We start from the raw sequence: 20,311 nt of genomic DNA, 5'->3' as shown, positions 1-20,311 counted from the left end.
CACGGACATGTCTGGTGTCTGCCTCTAAGTGGGAAGGCTGGAGGCCCTGGGAGCATCCTCTCCAGCTTCCTCTCCTTCATGGGAAACCCTTTGAGCCAACTGCCGAGTTGGGAAATCCCTGTTCCTGCTGCCATCGTGACAGTCCCCGTTTCAACCACCCTTTGTACCTCTCCAGTCCCTTGGTGGGTCTGGTACAAGAACAGTCATTCCTGCCCTCACTTTCATGTGCTAGTTCCAAGAGGGAGATTGTAAACCTCCCAGCGATTTAAAAAAAAAAAAATCTGAGGATCGTAAAGCATCACAGAATGCTCCCCATCTTCCAGCATCTGCTGTCAGTTATCTCCACCCGGACGTGGTCCCCTATAGAGTCCCCGTATTCTGCTATCCTCCCCTTCTTCGAAAATGACCACTGGCCTGCTAGCTCCCATGAAGAATCTTCAGGAATGAGAGAATTTGTTTCTATTTCTTCAGAACAAGAGGAGTCAGAGCCTAAAATACACAGGAGAGAAGAAAAAGGGGAAAACCGCTGCTGTTGCCACAGCCATGGTAAGCAGCCCACACTGCTGGCTGACGCAGCAGCACTTGTGAGCCTTGAGAAAGAAGCCAGTCACAGAAAGACCGCACATCCTGGAGGCTTCCATTTATGTGACAGGCCCAGAATAGGCAGGTCTGAGAAGACAGAAAGCAGATTAGTGGTTGTCTGGGGTGGGGGGGTGGCTGCTGTGAAACAGGCATGGCGTTTCTCTGGGGGGTGTGTGAAAACGTCTTAAGATCTATTGTGGTAACTGCACAACTCTCAGTATAAAAAACACTGAACCGTGCGACATAAATGGGGAAGTTGTGAGAGGTGTGAACTAGAGCTCATTAATGCTGCTACCTAAATGTGTGGGTGCACGTGTGCTTCTCAGCTCACAGGATTTATGTTCAGGTGGAACATCTTCCTCCACCAAAAACTGCATACTTTATTCAGAAAGCGCCAGAAAATCTCAAGCTCTTTCTTTAAAAATGGAAATGGCTTTGGATTCCTATTGGAAAGGAATTATTTTAGGAAGGGCTGATGTGTGTGGAAGATGCCCCCTAAAGGACATGCCAGTGTCAGGGGACAGGAGGAGGGTTCTCCAGGACACTGCTGGAACAGGTGCACACTAGTGGCCTCTCAGGGGCCGTTTGGCAGTAAGTGCTGTATTTCAGAAGATCTCCACACTGTGCTTTACAGCAGTTCCACTTTTAGGATGTAGAAACTGTAAAGGCCTGTGTCCAGGACAGTTGTAGTAGTGTCATTTGCAAAAGTGAGATACCAGAAAAACTAAGACGGAAGATATGCACTAAGTGGACTGGCTAAAAGGCTTATGGTCTATTTATACCGTAGGATATGACTTAGGCATGAGAAAATACAAATCTAAATGTTCAGATATAGAAATGTTCAGATGTAGAGCTATCTCCAAGGTAATGTGATAAAAAAACAATAACAATGTCCTCCCTTGTGAGCTTTATAAAAAAAAAAAAAAAAAAAGTACAGAACACATCAATGTGTGTACATTTGGGAGGACCCACAGATTACAAGTCAGACTGGGAGAAATCTGATCCCAATGGTGAAAACTAGAAAGGCACTGGTGGGCTCACTTAGTTAAGTCAGGGAAGCAACCAGATTTCTACAAATGGTCCTTCTTCCAGCCGGTCTGTAAAACAGATACTGAGGAATTGTAAATGGAGAGATTTGCTGCTGTCTTTATCCGCGTCCAGCTCCTTCGAGGAGATTGAACTGGCAGAAATCTTAGATTACTAGAATATGAGGAATCCTGCATTTGACTGGAGGGCAGATCTAGCTTTCTCCTGCAAAGCCAAGAGCAGCTCTGCGGACTGTTTCAGAGGACAACTCTGAAAGCCCTTGAATCTGAAATTTAGGTCTCGTCGTCTTTGCCCTGTAGGCCCGAGTTCTTCGGGAAACCAAGCCGATCCCTAACCTCATCTTTGCCATCGAACAGTATGAAAAATTCCTCATCCACCTTTCGAAGAAGTCCAAGGTAAACATACTCTATTATCTTCTAGTGTTTCCATTTACCCTGCCAGGGGGCCTAGCACACAGAAGCGGCACAGTGTGGGGAAACCACAGCCCTTTGCTCTGTGATCTGATGGCCTGAATGCAAACCTCACATTAGGGACTGATAGAAAAGCAGGTCAGGTGGGCACATGCTTGCTTTAAGTCGGCACCGAAGGGTTTGTTGGAGGCACAGCAGCAGCACCTCCGGGTGGCCCTGACGGGACCTGTCATATAGGTCGGAAAACCTTCTGTTGCAGGTGAACCTGATGCAGCACATGAAGCTCAGCACCTCACGAGACTTCAAGATCAAAGGAAACATCCTGGATATGGTTCTTCGGGAGGAGGAGGAGGACGACGACGACGAGGTCAGTGCCTGCTCCTGACTGGAGCGCAGCAAGCCCGGCCACCCTTCTGACTGGCTGGGAGCAGCATGGCTGAGGGGAGGGGGTGGAGGGGGTCAGGCGAAGCCGAAACTAAGGGCTGTCAGAGAAGGGCTAGGAGTTTGGCACCATATGAAGTTACCCAGTTTTGTGCACATTTTGGGGTAGACCTTTCTAGAAAGGGGGTGGTGACACAAGTTCTCACCATGGGGTCTCCTGTGACCTTTTGAACCATTGGAAAATGACTGCTTCCTCTCCCTGGGCCCTCGTCATGAGGGCCTCGCCGTGAGGAGTTCAGGTAAGGCTTCCTGCGGCCCACCCCCACGTCTCAGCCTCCTCTGGCCCGTTAGCTCCTCCAGTTGCAGCAGCACCCCCAAGCCCCGTGAGCTCCTACAAGTTTCATTGGCTCAGGTCCGTCTGATGTGGAAATTGACATAAGCCACCCTGATGTGTCGCTTCTCAAAAATTTTGAACCTACATTCTTCGGGCGGTCACATCCCAGGCTGTAACACACCTGGCCCTGTCTCCTGCCCTTTTACTGAGCCGGCACAGGGCCACCCAGCAGCCTCTGTCCTCGCCCGTGTCTGAAGGCAGGAAAGGCATTAGCACGGGCCTGCTCCGCTACTTTAGAGGCTTCCCCCCCTCTTCCCCTTCCCACTCCTAGGAGGTTGTTCTGTCTGTGGAGAAAGCACCACCACCACAGGCTTTGGTGAGAAGATAAAGGATTTTTGTTTTTATTTCCACTGCCTCTGAGCAGGCTTATCACATTAGAGCGTGACTTCTCTCCCCTTCTAGGGCACTGCGTCAGAGCACGAGGGACAGGACAAAGAACCCGCCAAGAAGAGAAGGAAAAAATAAATGCCTGAGTTAATGTGAACTTTGGGGCTTCTGCTCTTTTTACCCAGCAAGCAACAGTGCCCCGTTGTCCCACAGCCTGCACCAGTGTTAGCGTCTTGGTTCTGAACCCATTGAACTCAACTGCACCTTCAGGTAGAGGCCGTCGTGCCTGGCATGTCCTGCTACTGAAGAAGGGCTGGCCCGAGGGAAACCCTTTTGCAAAAAGCACAGCTGAAAGCCTGAGTGTGGGAGCCCGCACCGCCCCGACGAAGCTCCACGGGAGCAAATACAGGGCCTCCGGGCAGAGCTACGGTCCAGGCGGGCTTCATTTCTCCAAGGAGCCTTTGGTGAGTTCAATTATCTGGTAAATATCCAGCGCTTCACCTGAAAGAGAGTGCAAGCTGGTTAGGATGCTTCCTCGAGAACTGTACCTCTGCGCCCGGAAGGGAGCGGGGAGGCCGGAGGAGTGGGAGTGTCTGTTCTGTACTAAAGAAGTTGTTGCTTTAACTTGTTCAAATTATTCAAAGCACAGTTTTGTTTTTCTCTTGAGAATGCACTTTGAGCTTATACAATAAATCTTAAAACGCATTTTTGGTGTGGTTGGAGAGGGAATAATAGTACATAGCGAATATCTTGAGTTCTGGTTTCTTTCTTCGTGTACGTGAACAGCTCTCTAGAAACCTGTTCCTCTGCGATTTGAACAGCATGTTCACCTCGGGCCCGCGGCACACGATTAACTGGAGCAGCCGCCGGCAGCCTTGAGCTTCCCCGCTGTCCGAGACGGCTTTCGAGTCCACCTTGTGTTCTACGCACAACAAACAAATGTGTGGAGCTCACCCTGGGGAATCCCGTATCTCCTTTCCATCCCAGTTGGGTTGGAAGGGGTTTTACAATCCATGGTCACTTCCTTCCTGAGGCACTGGTCAATATCGACTGTACTGAAAAAGGCGACTGACTGGGGCAGGTCATCCAGGCCCAGCTTATGGGCAAACATGCACCTGAAAAAGACCCCATCTCCTCTCAGGCATGTCCAGCACAGCCCTCCACCCAGCAGCCGGACCCCTCCCGCCGACACCAAAATGAAATCAGGGACCCAAACACATCTTTTCTCCCCCCACGGTTTGGTCCGCTTTATTGACGTACAAAATTTGACTTACTGGGCCAAATGATATTCAAAACCTATGAGGACCCTTAGCTGTAAGAGGGCAGTGGAGACCGTGTTAATGTGTAGAATACTACTTATTTGCCCATTAGGACAGATCTGGGTCCCAAACTGGTTCTGAGTGGCAGACTAACACGGAACTATAGTTACCATTTAATTAAGCCACGTAAACTAGGAATCTTAATTAAAAATACTTTCTAAGTCACATTTAACAACGTTTTCTGTTGATAGTCGAAATAACAAACTTGTGGCACCTAACGGAGAAAAGCTATCTGGCGTTTGATCTGCAAAACCAAGGTGTGTGCCTAGGGGAGGACAAGATGACAGCCACTCTTCAGAACACCTCCTAGACCTCTCTACCTGATCTGGTCTGGGTACATACATTCTTTTCAAACCCAAGAAATCTTTCTTAAAAGTTGAGACCGGTCTTTTCAAGACCGTCTTTTTCAACTAGACATAAAACCTGAAACCAGCACTTCTGGGGCGGTGAAAACGCACAGAGCATGCCCGAGCCTGGTCCACAGCCCCGCACGGGAGCACGTGGCCGGCCAGAGAGGCCCCGGGGCCCCGCGTACCTGGTCAGGAGGTTGGTGATCTGCAGGGCCAGGGCCGCGCGGTAGCGGTCCTCTTCTCGCACCAGGTAGCGGACCTCGTCGTGGATGCTGATGCAGAAGCGCCCATCGATGGCAAATTCTTCAAAAAGCCACTTCATGGCCACGAGCATGAGGTGCAGATAGTCCACAGCAGAGCTCTGCACCACCCAGTTCACACGACTGGTCATAAACTGGGGGGAAGGAGGGCATGGGTCAGAGGGGAAGAGCCCTGCCCTCCCCTGTGACCCCTCTGCTCGGGCTCCAAGGACAGTGAGATTACCTCCCCCTGGACGGCCGAAGGCTCCAGGGCTCGGCTGATACGGCAGCCCAGCACGGGGGTACGTGGGGTGTCAGACGTGGCGATGCTCTCCAGCTTGTTGAACATTTCTGACTCTGTGCCCCCCATCCACGCTCGTTCGGCGACCACCTCCCACTTCTTCCAGTGTGACCTGGGGACCAGGGGGGAAAAGGGGAAGCTTTGCCTTTCAGCCTCTCAGAACTGAAAACAAGGCATCGCAGCTCTCCTGGGGCCAGCCCGGACCCCTCCCCGCCGTCCTTGGTACACAGAGGGCTCTCACTTTCTTGAAGCTTCTCTCTGGATCTTGCGCAGATCCTGCAGGGAAACCCAGCCATCTTCAGTCCTGTCCACGGGGAGGTCCAACTCCCTCACCAGCCACTCCCCCTCATCCGAAAGCCGGTACCTAGGGGCAGCGTCATCATTACCGTTCCTGTGGGATCGCCTCCTGTGTGCCAAGCCCGGGGCCAGGAGTGTCCCCAGATCCCCACGGGCTCTGCTTCAGGGAGAAACCAGCCGAGAGCCAGCACGGGACTCGCCGGGCAAAGGTGAAGCCCAGACAGGAGCCCGGGCTATTGTGGGCTGGGCCACGGTAGCCCAGTAAGGGACAGATTCCACCACAAAGGCAGATGCCGCAGACGCGGTCAGGAACCACCAAATGACCAACAGCTGCCGTGTTTTAGTTCCGGAGGCAGCAAAGGCCAGCAGCCTGGCCAGAGGGGCAGTAGCAAATGGGAAGCTCCTTGAAGGGAAAAGGGCATCCGGAGAAAACGACCACAGCCGGGCCGGTTGATGACCTCCATTCCTGTCACCCGACTCCTGGCTTCAGCGCGGCCTGTGACAACACCAGGCCCGTCCCCTCATGGCTCCGGAGCCTTGTCACTCACCACCTCAAAGCAGCACCAAGGCTTCCCCTCCCGCGCTCTCGGCCCAGACTCTCGTGTGACGCCTTCAGATTCTCTGACAGCCCGACCTCTGTCATCACTGCTCTTGCGCCCCCCGTGCAAGCCGCACACCCCCCGACTCTGCACGGTGCCCCGCCCCCCCGGTCTGCACGTGTACAGTCACTGCCACACCATCACCTGCCTACCCTTCGGTCTCACGAGGTAGCCGGCTACTTGGACGCGGTCGCCGCAGAGCGTACCTACGGAAGCTGGCCGTGCGCCTCTCCTCCAACACTTGCTTCGGGAACCCTCCTAGGAGCCCACTACGACCCTGAGCACACAAAAGGCGCCGCCAGAGGAAACGAGCTGGAGCCTGGGGAGGCTCCCTCCTGTCGCACAGCCAAGGGAGTCCGGTGTGGCACGGCTCCTTCCTGTCAACTCCTGCTGTCCCACCCAGGGCCTGCCCCGGTTCCCCCTGGGTGTTCTGCACGACCACGGCTGTCGACGTGCCGCCACTCGGTGGCAACGCAACAAAAGGACAGCCTCTGCTCTATGAGGAAGACCGTGTAAGGTTATTATAGCAGCAAATGGCACAACCTAAGGACAAACCGTCCTGGGGCAAGGTCAGAGGTCTGAACGGAAAGGGGCCAAGAGAAGGCTCAGGGGATGGGAAACGGGAGGAGAGCAGTAAAGGGGAGCAGGGCAGGCCTGAGGCCCCGCGGGTAACAGACGGGGGAGGGACCCTCACCTGCGAAGGCCCTTGGTGACGGCGTACATCTGCTGGGCCTTCTCGGCTGCCTCCTGACGTGTGAGCCGGTGGTTGAACTGCATGAGCAGGCGCTCGGCGAAGGGCCGTCCCGCCCCGTAGATGCGGCCATAGTTGAAGATCTTGGCGTGCTCCCGGCTGATGCCCACCGTCGAGGCGGTCTTACTGTGTAGGTCGGTGCCCCTGCTCTTCCTGCCCTGCAGTGTCATCCAGCCGAAGGCCGTGCAGCCTGCGGGCAGGAGCAGAGCGGGTAGAGGCGGGCGTGAGAAGGGCGGCTCGGAGACCTTTTGCCAGCGAACGGCCCAGTCCCGCTTCCGGCTCACCGTGCATGCCCGCGAAGTGGGCGTCTCCAAGCACAGCCGCGATCCACAGCTCCTGCGAGTCCACGTCGGCACCCACGAGGACGTAGCCGGGTGGGGCCTGTACCATGGCCTTCAACTCGCTGCCTACTCGGTCAGGCTGCAGAACAGTGAGGTCAGACCCTCGCCAGCTACCCCGGTGAGACGCCTCCCACCCGCTCCCCGGAGCCAGACTTGAGGGAGGATGCTGGGCCTCTCCCAAGGGGGCAGTTTTAGAAAACGCCACACAACTGCCCCCAACTCCACAGTTCCGGGGAGGGCCAGCTGGCAGCAGTGAGGGCGACAGGTAAAGACGCCCACCCTCCACGCCTGACCTGACCCCTGCCCCACCTAAACACCACAGCGGCCGTACAGATCACGCACACGTCAACATCTGGCTACGAGGCGGTACCCAGATCACGTCTGCTGAAGGAACAGACGAGCTGTGGAGCTAGATTTGAACTTGAGTCCCGCCTGCCCCAGTCTTCAGTTCCTTCTTCTGCTCCTCACCGAAGGCCCTCCACACCCCAGTTTCTAGAGACACGGGAGAGGAAGCGCAACGTCCAGAGGCGCGGAGGGCACGTACCCGGGCGTTGCTGGCAGTGAGCCACGTGGGCTCCACAGCCCGGCGGGTGATGGTGCCGGCGGTCACCACCTGAGGCAAGATGGCCCCGTAGCGGCCTTCCTCATCATAGCGGGGGTGCCTGGCAGGGTGGGGGAGGACACGAGTCTCGGCAGTTTGCCGGGGTCCTCGGGCCCGCCCCCACTCAGTTCTGCGATCCCCACAACCGCCCGGCAGGCCATACCTGGTCACGGCACGGGGCAGAGCCGACCTGGGCAGCCACACCACCATCTGAGAGCTGTGGGAACAGATGGACTGAGGCTTAGGACGCCCATGAGGAGAATCCACCCCCAGGCTCAGCTTTGGAGGCTACTGTGCCTCCTCCTTGCCCAGCCTCCCCCTCTTCACACAGACTGCATTCAGGACGGGCCCAAAAACCTACCATTCAGGAGCATAAGCCACCCGAGACCTGGCCAGGCCACTACGTCAGTCCTGCCACGAGTGCCTCGGCCACGCCTGGGATGGACCTCATCAGCCAGGGAAGTGCCCTTGTCACAGCAGCATGCTGCTGGAGCCACCCCCCACCCCCGCCTTGCCGAGCCAGACTTCAGGGTGAGTTCACCGCCATTCTCAGCCTCAGGACCCAGCTCCCAGTCCCGGATGCAGCTCTCAGGCCACCAACCCTCCACGGTCCTCAGCCACACCCAGGGCTCCAGCAGCTACACCATCAAGGCCCTTCGGCACCACTCTTTCAACGTAAGCACGGAAACTGAAGCTAGGGAGGCAAGAGACTTGCCTGCGTTCCCACGGAACCAGAACCAGTAGCCGGGCCTTGAGACCACAGCCGGCTGTCCCTCCGGTGCAGCACAGACAGGGTCAGGGCCCCTAGGTCAGGAGTGCAAGGTGGGGGGAACGGGGCCAGGGCTACCACGGCGTGGCCAGGGGTATATACAACATGTCTCTGCCCTCCGACAGTGGCCCACCTGATTCGTTTATGGGCATTCCTCCAGAAAGAAATCATTTTGTTGATTTCCAAGGCACGGGGCCCACTCGCGCCTCCTGGGCCGGCCTGTAGCGTGCCGTCCTCCATCTTGGGCAAGAAGTCCTTGGCAAAGGGACTGCCCACATTGAAGCTGCTGCCATCCTGGAAAGGGCAGAGGAAGCAGGGGCTGGAATCTGGTGGCAGACCCCTGGCCAGAGAGCCCATTGATGCCCTGTGCACCTCAGCTCCGCCCAACACTGAGCCCAGAACCTCGCGCAGAGCCGCCTGGGGCAAATCCCTGACTGCAACACACCCGCTCCCTTCACGACACAGCCATCCCCCCCTTGTCTGGGGGTGGGGTGGGGAGTGTGTTCCAAGATCCCCAGATGCCTGAAACCACAGACAACGCTGACCCATATGTGCTTTTTTCCTTATGTATCTATGATAAAACTTAACTACACGCAGGGAGATTAACAATACCTAATAGAACAGAACGGAGCAATGACCTGTAATACACGTGAAGTGAACGTGGCTTCCCCCTCTCAAGACATCTCACGTACTGCATTCACCCTCCTTGTGCTGACGTGAGATGAAGGGAGGGGAGTGACGCAGGCACTGGGACCAGCGTTAGGCCGCTAGTGACCTTCTGATGACACGTCAGAAGGAAGATCATCTGCTTCCGGACCACAGTTGACCCGGGCAACTAACCATCAGTCAACAGAAGCCATCATGCGACAGATGTGGTGGCGGACACCCAACAGGCCCTATGTCATTCCGTCCCACCATCACGCCCCTCGGAAAACACACTGAGAGACGGTGAGCCGTCCGGGGTCACGCTCTGCCCCATCAGGCGTGTCGTTCCTGCAGAGGGTGGTTCCGGGCCCGAGTCACCCTGGGGGCCCGTGGGCCCCGAGCACAGCAAGGGCAGCAGAGCCGTGAACTGGACACACACCTTGTGAGGCAGCTTGAAGAACCAGCAGCCGGGAACATCCACGTCATTGTAAGGTCCGTTGCCATGGTGATAGGTCGGCTGGCTGGCTCTGGGGCCACCAGCAGCAGTCTGTGGGGGCCACACACCTAGATGAGGCCCTGCTCCAGCACCTGCATTCAGCGAGGGCCACGGGGTAGGGCGTGGGAAAAGGGCCTGAAGCGGCGAACAGGAAGCTGGGAGATGGCAGGACGGCCCCAAGGATCAGGCTTCCTCCTAGGCCTCCGACAAACGCCGGGCAACCCAAGGGCAAGGCAGCTTCTCCCCAACCCCCCGGAGACCTCGGGAACTCTCTGGCAGGGAAGAGCGACTTGGGCACAAGAGCAGGGCCTGGCCACCCAGCACCCACCCAGAGAAGCCCAGAGCAGAAGCCCCGCTCACCGGAGCCGGGGGCTGATCGGGGACTGCTGCTCCACAGCGCTCCTCCCTGGCCTCCGCCTCCGCCTCCAGGCAGCCCAGCTCTTCCACCTGGATGGGCCCAGGTGCCCAGAAGTGAAGCAGGGGGCCAGGCTGGCCCAGCTCCACCGGCCCCTCCCCAAGACACTCACACAGCCCAAGCCAGCCTGGGGTGAGTGACCCAGTGCCCCCAGTGTCATCCCCCACCCCCACCCCGCACCGCCCCCAACAAGGCTGTGGGTCCTTGGGAGGGAGCAGAGACTCCAGAGTCCAGGTTCGGGGCCGCCCTCACCGTCTGCCACACGGCGCTGTCGTCGGCGAGCAGGAACTCCTCCGCCAGGCCTGCCTCCTGGGGCTCCGGCTGCTGCTTCCCCTGTTCAAGACAGTGCTTCCTGTACAGGGACTCGATGGCTCTGGGCAGAGAACAGCAGCAGCAGCCTCTGATTACTGGGGCCCGCTCGGGGCCGGGCAGCTCGCTGGGGGCCTTCCACAACTCCCTGTCAGTCCTCAGAACCAGCTCTGAGGCAGAGCCGGACGGCGCTTTCCCTGGTTCTTCGGGAGTGGCAAATCACAAGGGACACGGCCCACCGGTGGCAGGCTAGGGTGCCAGGGCTGGTCTGACCCAAATCTAAGCTCCTCCCGAGCACACGGCCACCGCCTCCCCTGGAAAAGCTCTGCTCCCCTGGAGCAGAGGGAGGTCAAGCCCGGCCGCCCCTGCTGGACCCCAGCGCCTTTTGTCCCAAAGACCCCGCGGATGACTCAGGCTGTCCTACAGAGCCAGGACTCTCAACCCGGGCCACGTCAAGTGCCATGGCTTGTCCCCAACACCTGTCAAAAGCTCAGGGTTTAGGGCCTTAGACAAGTCAGCTGGCTTTCCTAGGCCTTTATTCTGCCAACTCTAAGATGGGAATAACCACGGTGTCTCACGTGAGGGGAGCACCGCAACAAAAGGTTTACGAACACAGAACATTGCTAGCGCTCAGTACCTTACACTCAAGCCCGTCTGCCCTGCTGCTTCTGACGGCCCCTGCTCTGATGTTCCTGTGAAGGCAGCTGGGGTCCGGCAAGACCCAAGGGCAGGGCGTCAAACCTCCACAGGGCGCCAAGGCCCGGGTGGAAAGGGCAGCCACGGAAAAAAAAACCCAGACTCTCAGACCCCAGCTCTTCCCACTAGCCCGAGCTGGGCTTGCGTTGTTCAGAAGGGGGAAAGGGTCCTTAGGCTCCGCCCCTCCCTGCCCTGAGCCTAAGCCTCACCTGTAGGGGCAGGCCACCCCAGCTGATGCCAGGGCAGCTTCCGCCGGTGCCTTAGCCAAGTTGTCCCGCCGCCCAGGCACCAGGTACCCCCAGCCATGCCGCTCCGAGAAGTGCAGAGGAAAGCCATCCCAGGTCATCGCCATGAGTTTGGGAGTGACCCGCATCTGCAGGCTGAGGAGGCTAGGGCCCGGGGTCCATGCAGGGTCATCTAACCGGGGGCAGAGCTTCCGGTACCACCTACGCCCCGCCAGAAGAGAGCAGTGTCACAGTGGTGGGGGGAGGACAGCATGGGACTGCAACCCGGGTTCCTTCTCCCGTGACCTGACCCACCCATCCTCTAAAGCCCCCTGGGCTTTCTGATGACTTCAGTCTATAGTCACCGGATGAGCCAGGGCCCCATGAAGTCCCCTAGAATAATTCATATATCTGAAGAGAAAGATCCTACGTCAGGCCCACAAGCATGGCCCAGGACTGGGCTCCCTCCCAAGCTCCATTTCGTACAGGGTGACAGGCCAGAGGAGACAGCACATCTGTCCCCACCGCTGCTCTAGAGACCCGCCAGGGCCTCCCAAGCTCCGCCTCTCACACACAGTTCACGAAGGCCAGCACAAGGCGGTGAGGCACCCCGCCCAAGACGACACACCCCGGGGTCACGCAGGTGCCGAGTCAGCACCCCGCTGTTCGCCCTGGCCACCCATTTTCTCATCTCTGCCAGTCGATGAGGCACAGATAAAAAATCACCTCCTCAAGGAAGCCTTGATTTCCCCAGAGAGAATTAGGTACTGCCTCAATCCTGCTCACTCCTCCTCCTCATCGTGGTTACAAAGACCGGCTGCACTGGCCGGTCGTCACACCTGGCTCCTCCTAGAAGGAGCTCCTGGAAAGGAGCCGTGTTCCTATCTGTGCAGTGGCTGCCGTGGGCCCGGCACACGGCAGGTGTTCAGTGTACTGGTACTGAGTGAGACCAGGGAGCCGGGGGTCAGAGGGAGCAGACGCCAGGAGGACTGGAAGACAGCAGAACGGATGGCAGCCAGGCAGGAAGGGCCCACACGCACACCACCTCTGTGCTGGGGCCCGGAACACGGGAGGCCTAACGGGAGGGGACAGGACTCACCCAGGGTGTCCAGGAAGGTGCTGGGGGCGCTTGGGCAGGATCTCTGCGGTCCCCTTCAGATGCTCCAAGCAGGCGCGGGCCGTGACATCTCGCTGAGCCTCCTCCTCCTCACTGGGGGGGCCGGGGTCTGCACGGGGTGGTCAGGACGATCAGGCCCGGGGCGGGGAAGAGGCTCTCAAGACCTGCCCGGCCGACTCCTCCCTGGAAGGCTGAAGCTGCCCCTTCCGATGGCCCCCTGGGACCCAGGACCTCCCCAGGGACCACCTCTGCCCCCACCTCCCACCGGTGCTTCCCCACCTTCCTGGTCCTTGGGATCCCCAGGGGCCCCAGCCCCCTCGGTGGGCAACTGGCTGGCTGCAACTGGCTCCTTCCTCTTCACCTGCTTCACCTTCTTCTGTTTAAACTCCTGCAGGCCCCACTCCAGGTCCCAGAGCCAAGGGTCTTCTTTGTACCTGCAGAGCCAGGCCACCAGGGCAGGGGACGGCCAAGCTAAGGCAGGCCTCTGGCCGGCCCACGCACCCCTAGATCCTGCCCTCCCAAGGCCTGGCTACCTCTCTCCCGAGAGCAGCTGGCAGGCGTCGTCGGCCAGGTCCATCAGTGACTTCTTCATCTCCCGCTGGAGCTCCTCGTAGGTGCTCTGTGCCTCGGCCAGGTACCGCTCCCAGTTCTGGTTGACAGGCAGGTAGGAGACACCCATCTCCAGCATGCCGGCCAGGGTCACTGGGTGGGGACACCTGGGGGGCAAACGCCAGGGTGGTCATCGATGACCACAACAAAGCGGGCTTGGGCCCCAATACCTGAGCCAGTCCGGAAAGCCGCAGCGCAGCCACCCGCGTGGCACAGCTCTTAAGCGAGACCAGGCTCTCGACTCCAGCTTGACTACGTCATAGCCGTGAGACAGTGGGCAAGTCGCTTCACCTCTCTGAGCCTCAGTTCCTATATCCATAAGCTGGATAGATATAGGGGTAACCCCATCCTCGGGGGTAACACGGGAATTACAGATCCAAACGTGAAAATGGCTGCCACCCCCTGAATAACAGCTAAGTGCCAGGCGCTGTGCTCACAACTGGGGTAGTCCGGTACTGTCTGTGTGTGCTTCACAGACGGACACACTGAGGCTCAGAGAAACCTAGTGACTTGCCCAAGGGCAAACGAGTTAGGACAGTCAAGATTTGAGCCAGGCTAGGTGACACTTGTGACTGGCCACACCGTAAGAGTGACTCACTGGCAAACATGACCATGATGAATGTGAAGGATTCAGATGGCCGGCTCAGGATCTGGGTACGGAGAGGGTGCCGAATGACCCAGGACCAGGCACGTGAAACTCGGGCACAGCCCTCGGCCCTCCCCTCCAGGCCTCTGTAGAAACCCAGAGCCCAGGACCCAGGTGGCCACCAATACACTGAGTAGCTCCATTCTCGCAACCCGGAAAGGCCAAGGTCCACAGCCTGAGAAAGACCCGGCACCACCTGAAGACAGAGGACCCAGGTACCGGGAACCTGCTGACCCCCAGGGTTCTCACCGGGGCCCCCCCTCACCTCTCCAAGAAGAGTGGTAGCTGCTGCTGGAAAACCTCATAGGTGGCCCACACGTCCTGGGCACAGTACTGCATCAGGTCCTGGCACAGGCGACAGGAAGGCGCTGGGTGGGCAGCCATCCCACTACCATCGCCAGGTCTCAGGGTCAGGTCTGGCAGCTATACTCCCCGGGGTCGGGTCGGCTAGGGTCTGCCACACCCACCTCCCCAGAGCCCCGCTCCAGCGCCGTACCTGGAAGTTCTCACGGACGTCCTTCATGCTACCCTTGACAAACAGCTCTCGAGGCTCCTTCTCTAAGGGAGGCCCCCCCACGTAGAGGCTGTGCACGTCTGCCAGGTTATTGACACTGCTGATGTCCAGCCAGTCCCAGGCTGAGATCTAGGGTTGGGGGCCCGGAGCAAGGGATACAGCACATCAGCCTGGCCTCGGGACAGACAGGCAGGCAGGCAGGCTGCTGAGACGGTCCCAAGCGCCCCGCTCTGGCCTCCGGCAGCGAGCTCTCACCACTGGGCCGCTGGCTTTGTTTTGGGACTTCTGGCCTCGCTGCGTGGGGTGCCGGGCCTTGCGCTTGCCCTGTTTGGCTGCCATCCACAGACTGCGCTGGAAGCCGCTGAGCCCCGAGATGGCCATGTGCATGCTCATGGTGTCCAGAAAGCGCATGCGGGAACCCTGAGGAGGAGAGGGGCTGCGGCTGGGGCCACTCCAGCCCTGCTTCGGTGCCGTCAACCCACCAGCCCCACCTCGGCCTCCTCCGGTCACACGGCCTTCCGACGCTGAAGACCAGCTCACGCGTGCTTGTGCTTCTCTCTCCGACTGTGACGGGCCTGCCCTCCCAAATCCGAGCCACCCCTGCAGGTGCGGGCCTGGCTCAGTCCCAACACTCAAGTCCTCCCCGGCCTCCAGCAACAGCTCTGAGGGCCGCCTTGGGAACAGAGTGTCCCAAACGAGGCCTTCCGAGCTCCCAGGCTCAGTCCCTGGCCCAGCCCTGCTACTCACAAGGCTGTGTGAGCCTCGGCTATAAGCCAAGGCTGCTCTCGCCTGCCCTTTCTCCTGGGGTGGTTGTGAGGAGGCGATGAAAGGACACCGGTCATAAAATTCAGGATGCCACAAGCACCCACCGGGCGTGGTTCTGAGTGTCTGACGTGCGCACTGTTCAAACCTCCCCAGGGATACTACAAGGCAGCTTCTGCTAGCTTCCTTTTTTGACAGATAACGAAACCGAGGCTCTAAGGAGCCTCTATCTAATCTCTCTTTTTACAGATAAGGAAACTGAGGATGTTAAGGCGCTCACACTGCTGGTCCCTGGCTGAGGCAGGATGTGAGCCCAGGCTGTGTGGCCAAAGACCCACACGAACCTCTAAAACGCCACAGAGACAAGACATGTTAGTAGTCTGTGACGACTCAGGTCCTGTACCAGGTGAGTCCTGGGCACAAAGACCAGGGGCAAGGCTGGTCAACAGGAGGCCCTGAGCTGCTACAAGAAGAGCAACGTCTTCCCTAGCCACTGAGATCAGAGGTCTGGGGCCACCCCACGCCAGAACCTCCAGCTGGCCCCAGGAACCTTACCTGGATCAGGTACTGCTCCCTGATATGGGCGCGATCAAAGCAAACATTGTGCCCCACCACCAACTGCTCCTGCCAGTCCCGCTGGGTGGGGCCGCCGGCGCTGGCAGGGACCTCCAGAGGAATGAGGTCAGCCGGCGACAGCTGGCTGGTCCAAGAGTAACGCTCTTCCACCAGCCGCCGGCTGCACCAGGAATACCTGAGGGAGGCGAGAGGCAGACGGGTTCGGCACAGAGGCATTCAACTCCCGCCCCACAACACCCGCCGCGCACCTACCGCCACACGCCAGGTCCTGCACTAGCGGCTGGGACACCAGGAAGACCAAGGGGTGCTCCTGACCCTCACAGAGCTGGAGGTCAGGTGGGTGTGTGGGAGGGAGGTTATAAAACCTTTACTTTTCACTTCCACGGATAAAAACGGAACTAAGTGCCACAGTACTGGGTGTCCAACACAGGCATCCAGCCCGGGCCATCAAGGCGCTTGCTAGGTCCAGTGTTCACAAAGTCTGTGCTGTTTATGAACGCTGTCAACCCCTCAGGTCTCTAAGCACAAGACAGCAGGTGTTCAAAATGCTAGCGAAGGAGAGAGACAATTACAACAGAATCCAAAGTGGAAAAATGTTTTTTTAGTTGAAAGTGGCAAAAAAAGAAAACAAACAAAAAACCAAAAGCAAATGCTGCACATGTACAGGATGAATCACCTAATGGCTGGACAGATTCTGAAGGACAGACCGAATCCCACATCTTGTGGGCGGTGCTGTGCAATGGAAGGACCGTGTGCTCGTGTGCGGGGGCGGGGCCGGGAGGGACTGAGGACCCCAATTCAGGATGGGGGGGGCGAAGGGGGTGGGGGAAGGCTGGAGTGCGCTCAAGATCCGCGGGGCTAAGCGTGCGGAAATGGCCACTGAAGAAAAGCCTGCTGTGAACGACAGATCATGCCAACGGATCAGAGCCAGTCAGCGTCAAAGTGGTGACCAGGCCGCGTGTGGCCAGCACAGGTGCAAAGGAGCTTCCTACAACCCTCTGCAGGGGTTGGGGCGGGGGACGGGGGCCATCTGCTTCAACAGTTTCAACAAACATGAAACTGTTTCTTAAGAGGAGGGGGCTACTGGCAGAAACAGATTCCTAGTTTTCAACCTGCTGAAATCTAACTCACACTCCAACTGCTGCTGATACGCTGGGGCGCAGGCTGAAACCTCCTCCCCGCTTTCAAAGCCCTTGAAAACACCCCTGAAGAAAAGGCTAGAAGATGTCAAATATTCGAGGCTATGGTGAGGACAGGAACTCTAGTAGCAATAAAAAGTCATGCTGGTGCCAAGATCCGGGTCTGCGGCTGTGCACGAGAGCGGTCTTACTATAAATTTATGATTAAAAAAAGAAAGAAAGAAAGAAAGCCAAAATGCAAACACCTTAGGAAAATTTAAGATGAGTCAGATCAATGCCATTAATACTCTACGCTTCTCCTATGAATCTCAGATAAATGCTGACACCCGTGTGATGCCCCTCTCGGCTGATGACCACGGTCCTTACCGGCGGCCCTGGGAAGCTGCCCTATGGGATGTCTAAGCCCCCCACCGATCCCACCCCCCCCCAAAGTTTCCGGCTGTTCTGGAACTTGGTGTTACACAGCTATGGGGCGGGGACATGCCCAAGTGCGAAGTGGACTGCTATGAGGGCCCCCACCTGGTAACCCTGCTCCCCACCATAGCCAGGCTCCCAGGAGGCAGGTCCCCAGATGCGCCCAGGCCTCAGCAGTGCCCCTGGCACCTCTGGCAGCAACAGGATGAAGATGAGAGATGGACGGGAAGGGCAGGGAGAGGAAGGAGGAGGAAGAGAAAAGGGGACTTCAGGTAAAATGGCCAAAAAGGACCAAGAGATCAAAAGACAAGTCTTTCTTGCCACTGGTTTCCTAATTCTCCTTCTGCCACCATGGCCTGCTTTACCTTCTGAAACGATGGGCGCATTCCCTCTATCTTGACCGAGTTACATATAAGCACTGAGAGGCTCATCTTCACTGGAACTAAATCAATGCGGAATCTAGTTTTGCTCTTTGCAGCCATTAATGCCTACCTTATCTATTTAGCCATGTTTTCACCATTTTCAACTGCATATTTAACATTTCGCAGCTTTCTTTACAAAGATGTAGCTTCCAATAGGAATAAAGAAACTGCTAACTTTTTTGCTGGCCATGCCTGAAAGCTTTAAGGTTGTAAATAGTATTTTAATCCTGGAATGAAGAATAAAAAAGGGGAGAAACAGGACTGCCATCATTGTTTGAAAAAGAAACGTGGGTAGCACTTAGAAAGTTATTTCAAAAGAAGAGAGATTTGGATATACCTTTTGGGGACCAAAATGCCTGCTTGGGAGGCTGGGGGAAGGAAGCAATGTTTCTCAACTGGGGATCGGTGGGGGGCGGGGGGTTGCTGCCTCGGGGTGGAGTACATTTGTGACTTGCCAGGATACTCGCTCTGGTATTTAAGAGAGCGGCTGGGGACGCCAAATGTCTTATACCTCCTGGGACAGTCCCACAAAAGGGAGAGTTCTCCTGCCCACAATAACCAGTAGCGTCCGCAGACAGAAATGCTGTTTAAATATTTTGGACTAACTTCTCAGGAAGCTATGAGGGGAGGGGGGGAAAGGCACCAAATCATGGTAACCACACGTGCTCTCCCCGTCAGTCCCAAGTACAACGGTCTACTGACATTCTCCACATGGCCCCTATCACCACCTGACATCTGCCTGGGAGTCTGTTTCCTGCCTGTATCTTCCCGCCAAAATGGAAGCTCTGTGAAAGCTAGGGTCAAGCCTCTTTGAGTTCACCAAGGAATCCGCAGTCCCTAGAAGAGCACCCGCCTGGCACACAGTGGGAGTTCAATAAACGTTCACTGAGCCAAACTATTAAGCTGGGCCCCCCACGTGAGCTGAAGTCCCCACCCGAGCCCAGCCCCTACTTACCAGGCCGAGGGGGATATGGCCACCGCCAGCGTGGGGCAGGTTCCCTCTGCCAAGCAGACCTCCACGTCGAACACCAGGGCCCGCTCCTCGGGGATGGCCACGGGTACGGCCTCCCCCGCGGGGCCGTACCGGGTCCAGCCCTCCGCCCAGGCCCAGCTCGGGGGCCGGGGGGGCAGCCGGGCCCGCAATAACGAGTTGGCCGCCTCCAGGTAGGGCAGGCTCTGCTTCTGGGCCAGGAGGCGGAAGTGCTGGTCCAGGCTGCCCCCGTAGAGGGGCGGCAGGCGCAGCTCCACGTCCGGCAAGGGCGTGGCCGGCTGCCCCCAGAGCCCGTGCCTCTGCAGGTGCTCGACGCTGCGGCGCACCGCGGCCTCGCCGGGCTTCTCCGCGCCGCGCCCGAAGATTTGCTCGTGAAGCCCTCTCGAGAGCATCTGGATGTGCAACGGGTTGTGCCGCTGCTGCCCGCCCTCCGAGGATGGCACTTGCTGCGGCCGCGGCGGCGGCGGCCCGTCGCTGGGGACGGGGGCGGGGCCGGAGCCGGAGCCCCAGCGCCCGGGAGCTGGAACTGGCCCTGGCCCGACGGTGGTGGCGCCGGCCACCTTCTTCCAGAGCAGGCGGCTCATGGTTGGTGCAGGGAGCCCCCCGCTGGGAGTCAGGACACCGGGCTTTGGGCTCCAGCTTGGCTGCTTTTACTGGCCGAAAGACGTGGAGAGAGACACGTCCTGTCTCTGCGTTCCAGTCAGTGAAATGGGTCTGACCATGCCTGCCTTCCACCCACAAATCCTGAAGGAGACAGACGACACAAAGTGTTATTTTGGACCCAAGGCATTTCGTGTTAGGTGACGAGCCGTCGCTCCCTGGGCACTTCCTGCGTCCGGGGCAGCGTGCCAGGAGCCTTTAGGGACAGTTTCTCAGTGAAGCCCCAAACAACCACGGGAATCATCAATACCCCTCCTGAGGAAACTGAGCTTCCAGCGGGTTCATCAGTGAACTTGGGGGAGGTGAAGGCAGTGGCTACGAGTGACGGTCCTGGAGGAGGACGCGGCGGGTTTGAATCCCGGCTCTGGCCGTTAGGAGATGCGTGACCTTGGGCAAGCTCCCTAAGGCCCCAGTCTCCTACCCTGTAAAATGGGGTTACGGATTCTACCTGTCACACGGGACCGCTGTTTGGGTGACACAGGGCGAACAAGTCGCGAGGCGCGGCCGTCGGCAAACGGTGGCTGCCATTACCGCGACTGCCGCGGCCCGAGGGCCTAGCGCTGCCAGGTGCCAGGCCCCGGATTCGAACCCGCAGGGCGGGCAGCCGTCCCCCGGAGCCCCCACCCACGCCCGGGCCGTAGCCCAGCCGGCCGAGGGCGCCCCGCAGGGGGCGGCGGCCCCCGAGCGCCCGGCCGGCCGGCCGTGCCCGTGCCCGGCGGCGGCGCCGCGGTGCGCCCTGGGACGAGCCTCCGCCCAGCTCAGGGCCTCGCTCCCTGCCTGGAGAGTGAGGGGCTGCGCCGCCGCTCAGCGACCCGGCCTCCCCAGGGCCGAACCCGCCGGAAACCTCTGTCCGTCCGGTGCTTCCCGGGCCGCGGCTCCCGACCCCAGGCCGACCGAGCGGCGTCTCCCTCCGCGCGGCCTACGCAGCCTCGGGGTGGCGTGTGGCCTCCATCCGACCGGTCCGCCTC

General features: G+C 58.4%; 2 protein-coding genes across 7 annotated transcripts in view; one reads left to right on the top strand and one right to left on the bottom strand.

Annotated features, from left to right (window-relative positions):
• FANCI (FA complementation group I) overlaps positions 1-3,846 on the top strand; it is a 105,432-nt gene extending 101,586 nt beyond the window's left edge. For 3 of the 4 annotated variants that reach the window (XM_045058809.1, XM_045058811.1, XM_045058812.1), the window contains exons 35-38: positions 472-546; positions 1,929-2,024; positions 2,299-2,406; positions 3,217-3,846. In XM_045058809.1, the coding sequence (XP_044914744.1) occupies positions 472-546; positions 1,929-2,024; positions 2,299-2,406; positions 3,217-3,279 (342 nt within the window). In that variant the 3' untranslated portion in view covers positions 3,280-3,846. Of the gene's footprint in view, positions 1-471; positions 547-1,928; positions 2,025-2,298; positions 2,408-3,211 lie in introns of all 4 variants that reach the window. The other variant, XM_045058810.1, reaches the window with a different exon arrangement.
• On the bottom strand, positions 3,362-20,114 carry POLG (DNA polymerase gamma, catalytic subunit). 3 transcript variants are annotated; one of them, XM_045058814.1, is made up of 23 exons: positions 18,648-20,111; positions 15,697-15,892; positions 14,635-14,799; positions 14,362-14,508; positions 14,131-14,210; positions 13,144-13,326; positions 12,890-13,044; positions 12,593-12,719; positions 11,479-11,715; positions 11,211-11,277; positions 10,517-10,597; positions 10,210-10,296; positions 9,793-9,900; positions 8,842-9,002; positions 8,103-8,156; positions 7,883-8,000; positions 7,282-7,417; positions 6,941-7,187; positions 5,592-5,714; positions 5,294-5,462; positions 4,996-5,204; positions 4,096-4,256; positions 3,362-3,642 (listed from the first exon to the last, which is right to left on the bottom strand). In XM_045058814.1, the coding sequence occupies exons 1-23, from the start codon at positions 19,265-19,267 to the stop codon at positions 3,584-3,586; spliced, it is 3,690 nt and encodes a 1,229-aa protein (XP_044914749.1). In that variant the 5' UTR covers positions 19,268-20,111; the 3' UTR covers positions 3,362-3,583. The 3 variants fall into 3 exon arrangements, with proteins under 3 accessions (XP_044914749.1, XP_019687451.2, XP_044914748.1); XM_019831892.3 differs by lacking the exon at positions 11,211-11,277 and having other exon boundaries at positions 10,517-10,637; positions 18,648-20,110; XM_045058813.1 differs by lacking the exons at positions 3,362-3,642; positions 4,096-4,256 and adding an exon at positions 3,770-4,063 and having other exon boundaries at positions 18,648-20,114.
• Positions 20,115-20,311: the final 197 nt, after the last annotated feature.

This window comes from Felis catus, chromosome B3 (assembly GCF_018350175.1).
Source record: "Felis catus isolate Fca126 chromosome B3, F.catus_Fca126_mat1.0, whole genome shotgun sequence".
NCBI classification, from domain to species: domain Eukaryota; kingdom Metazoa; phylum Chordata; class Mammalia; order Carnivora; family Felidae; genus Felis; species Felis catus.
This window is presented reverse-complemented; position numbering and strand designations above follow the sequence as displayed.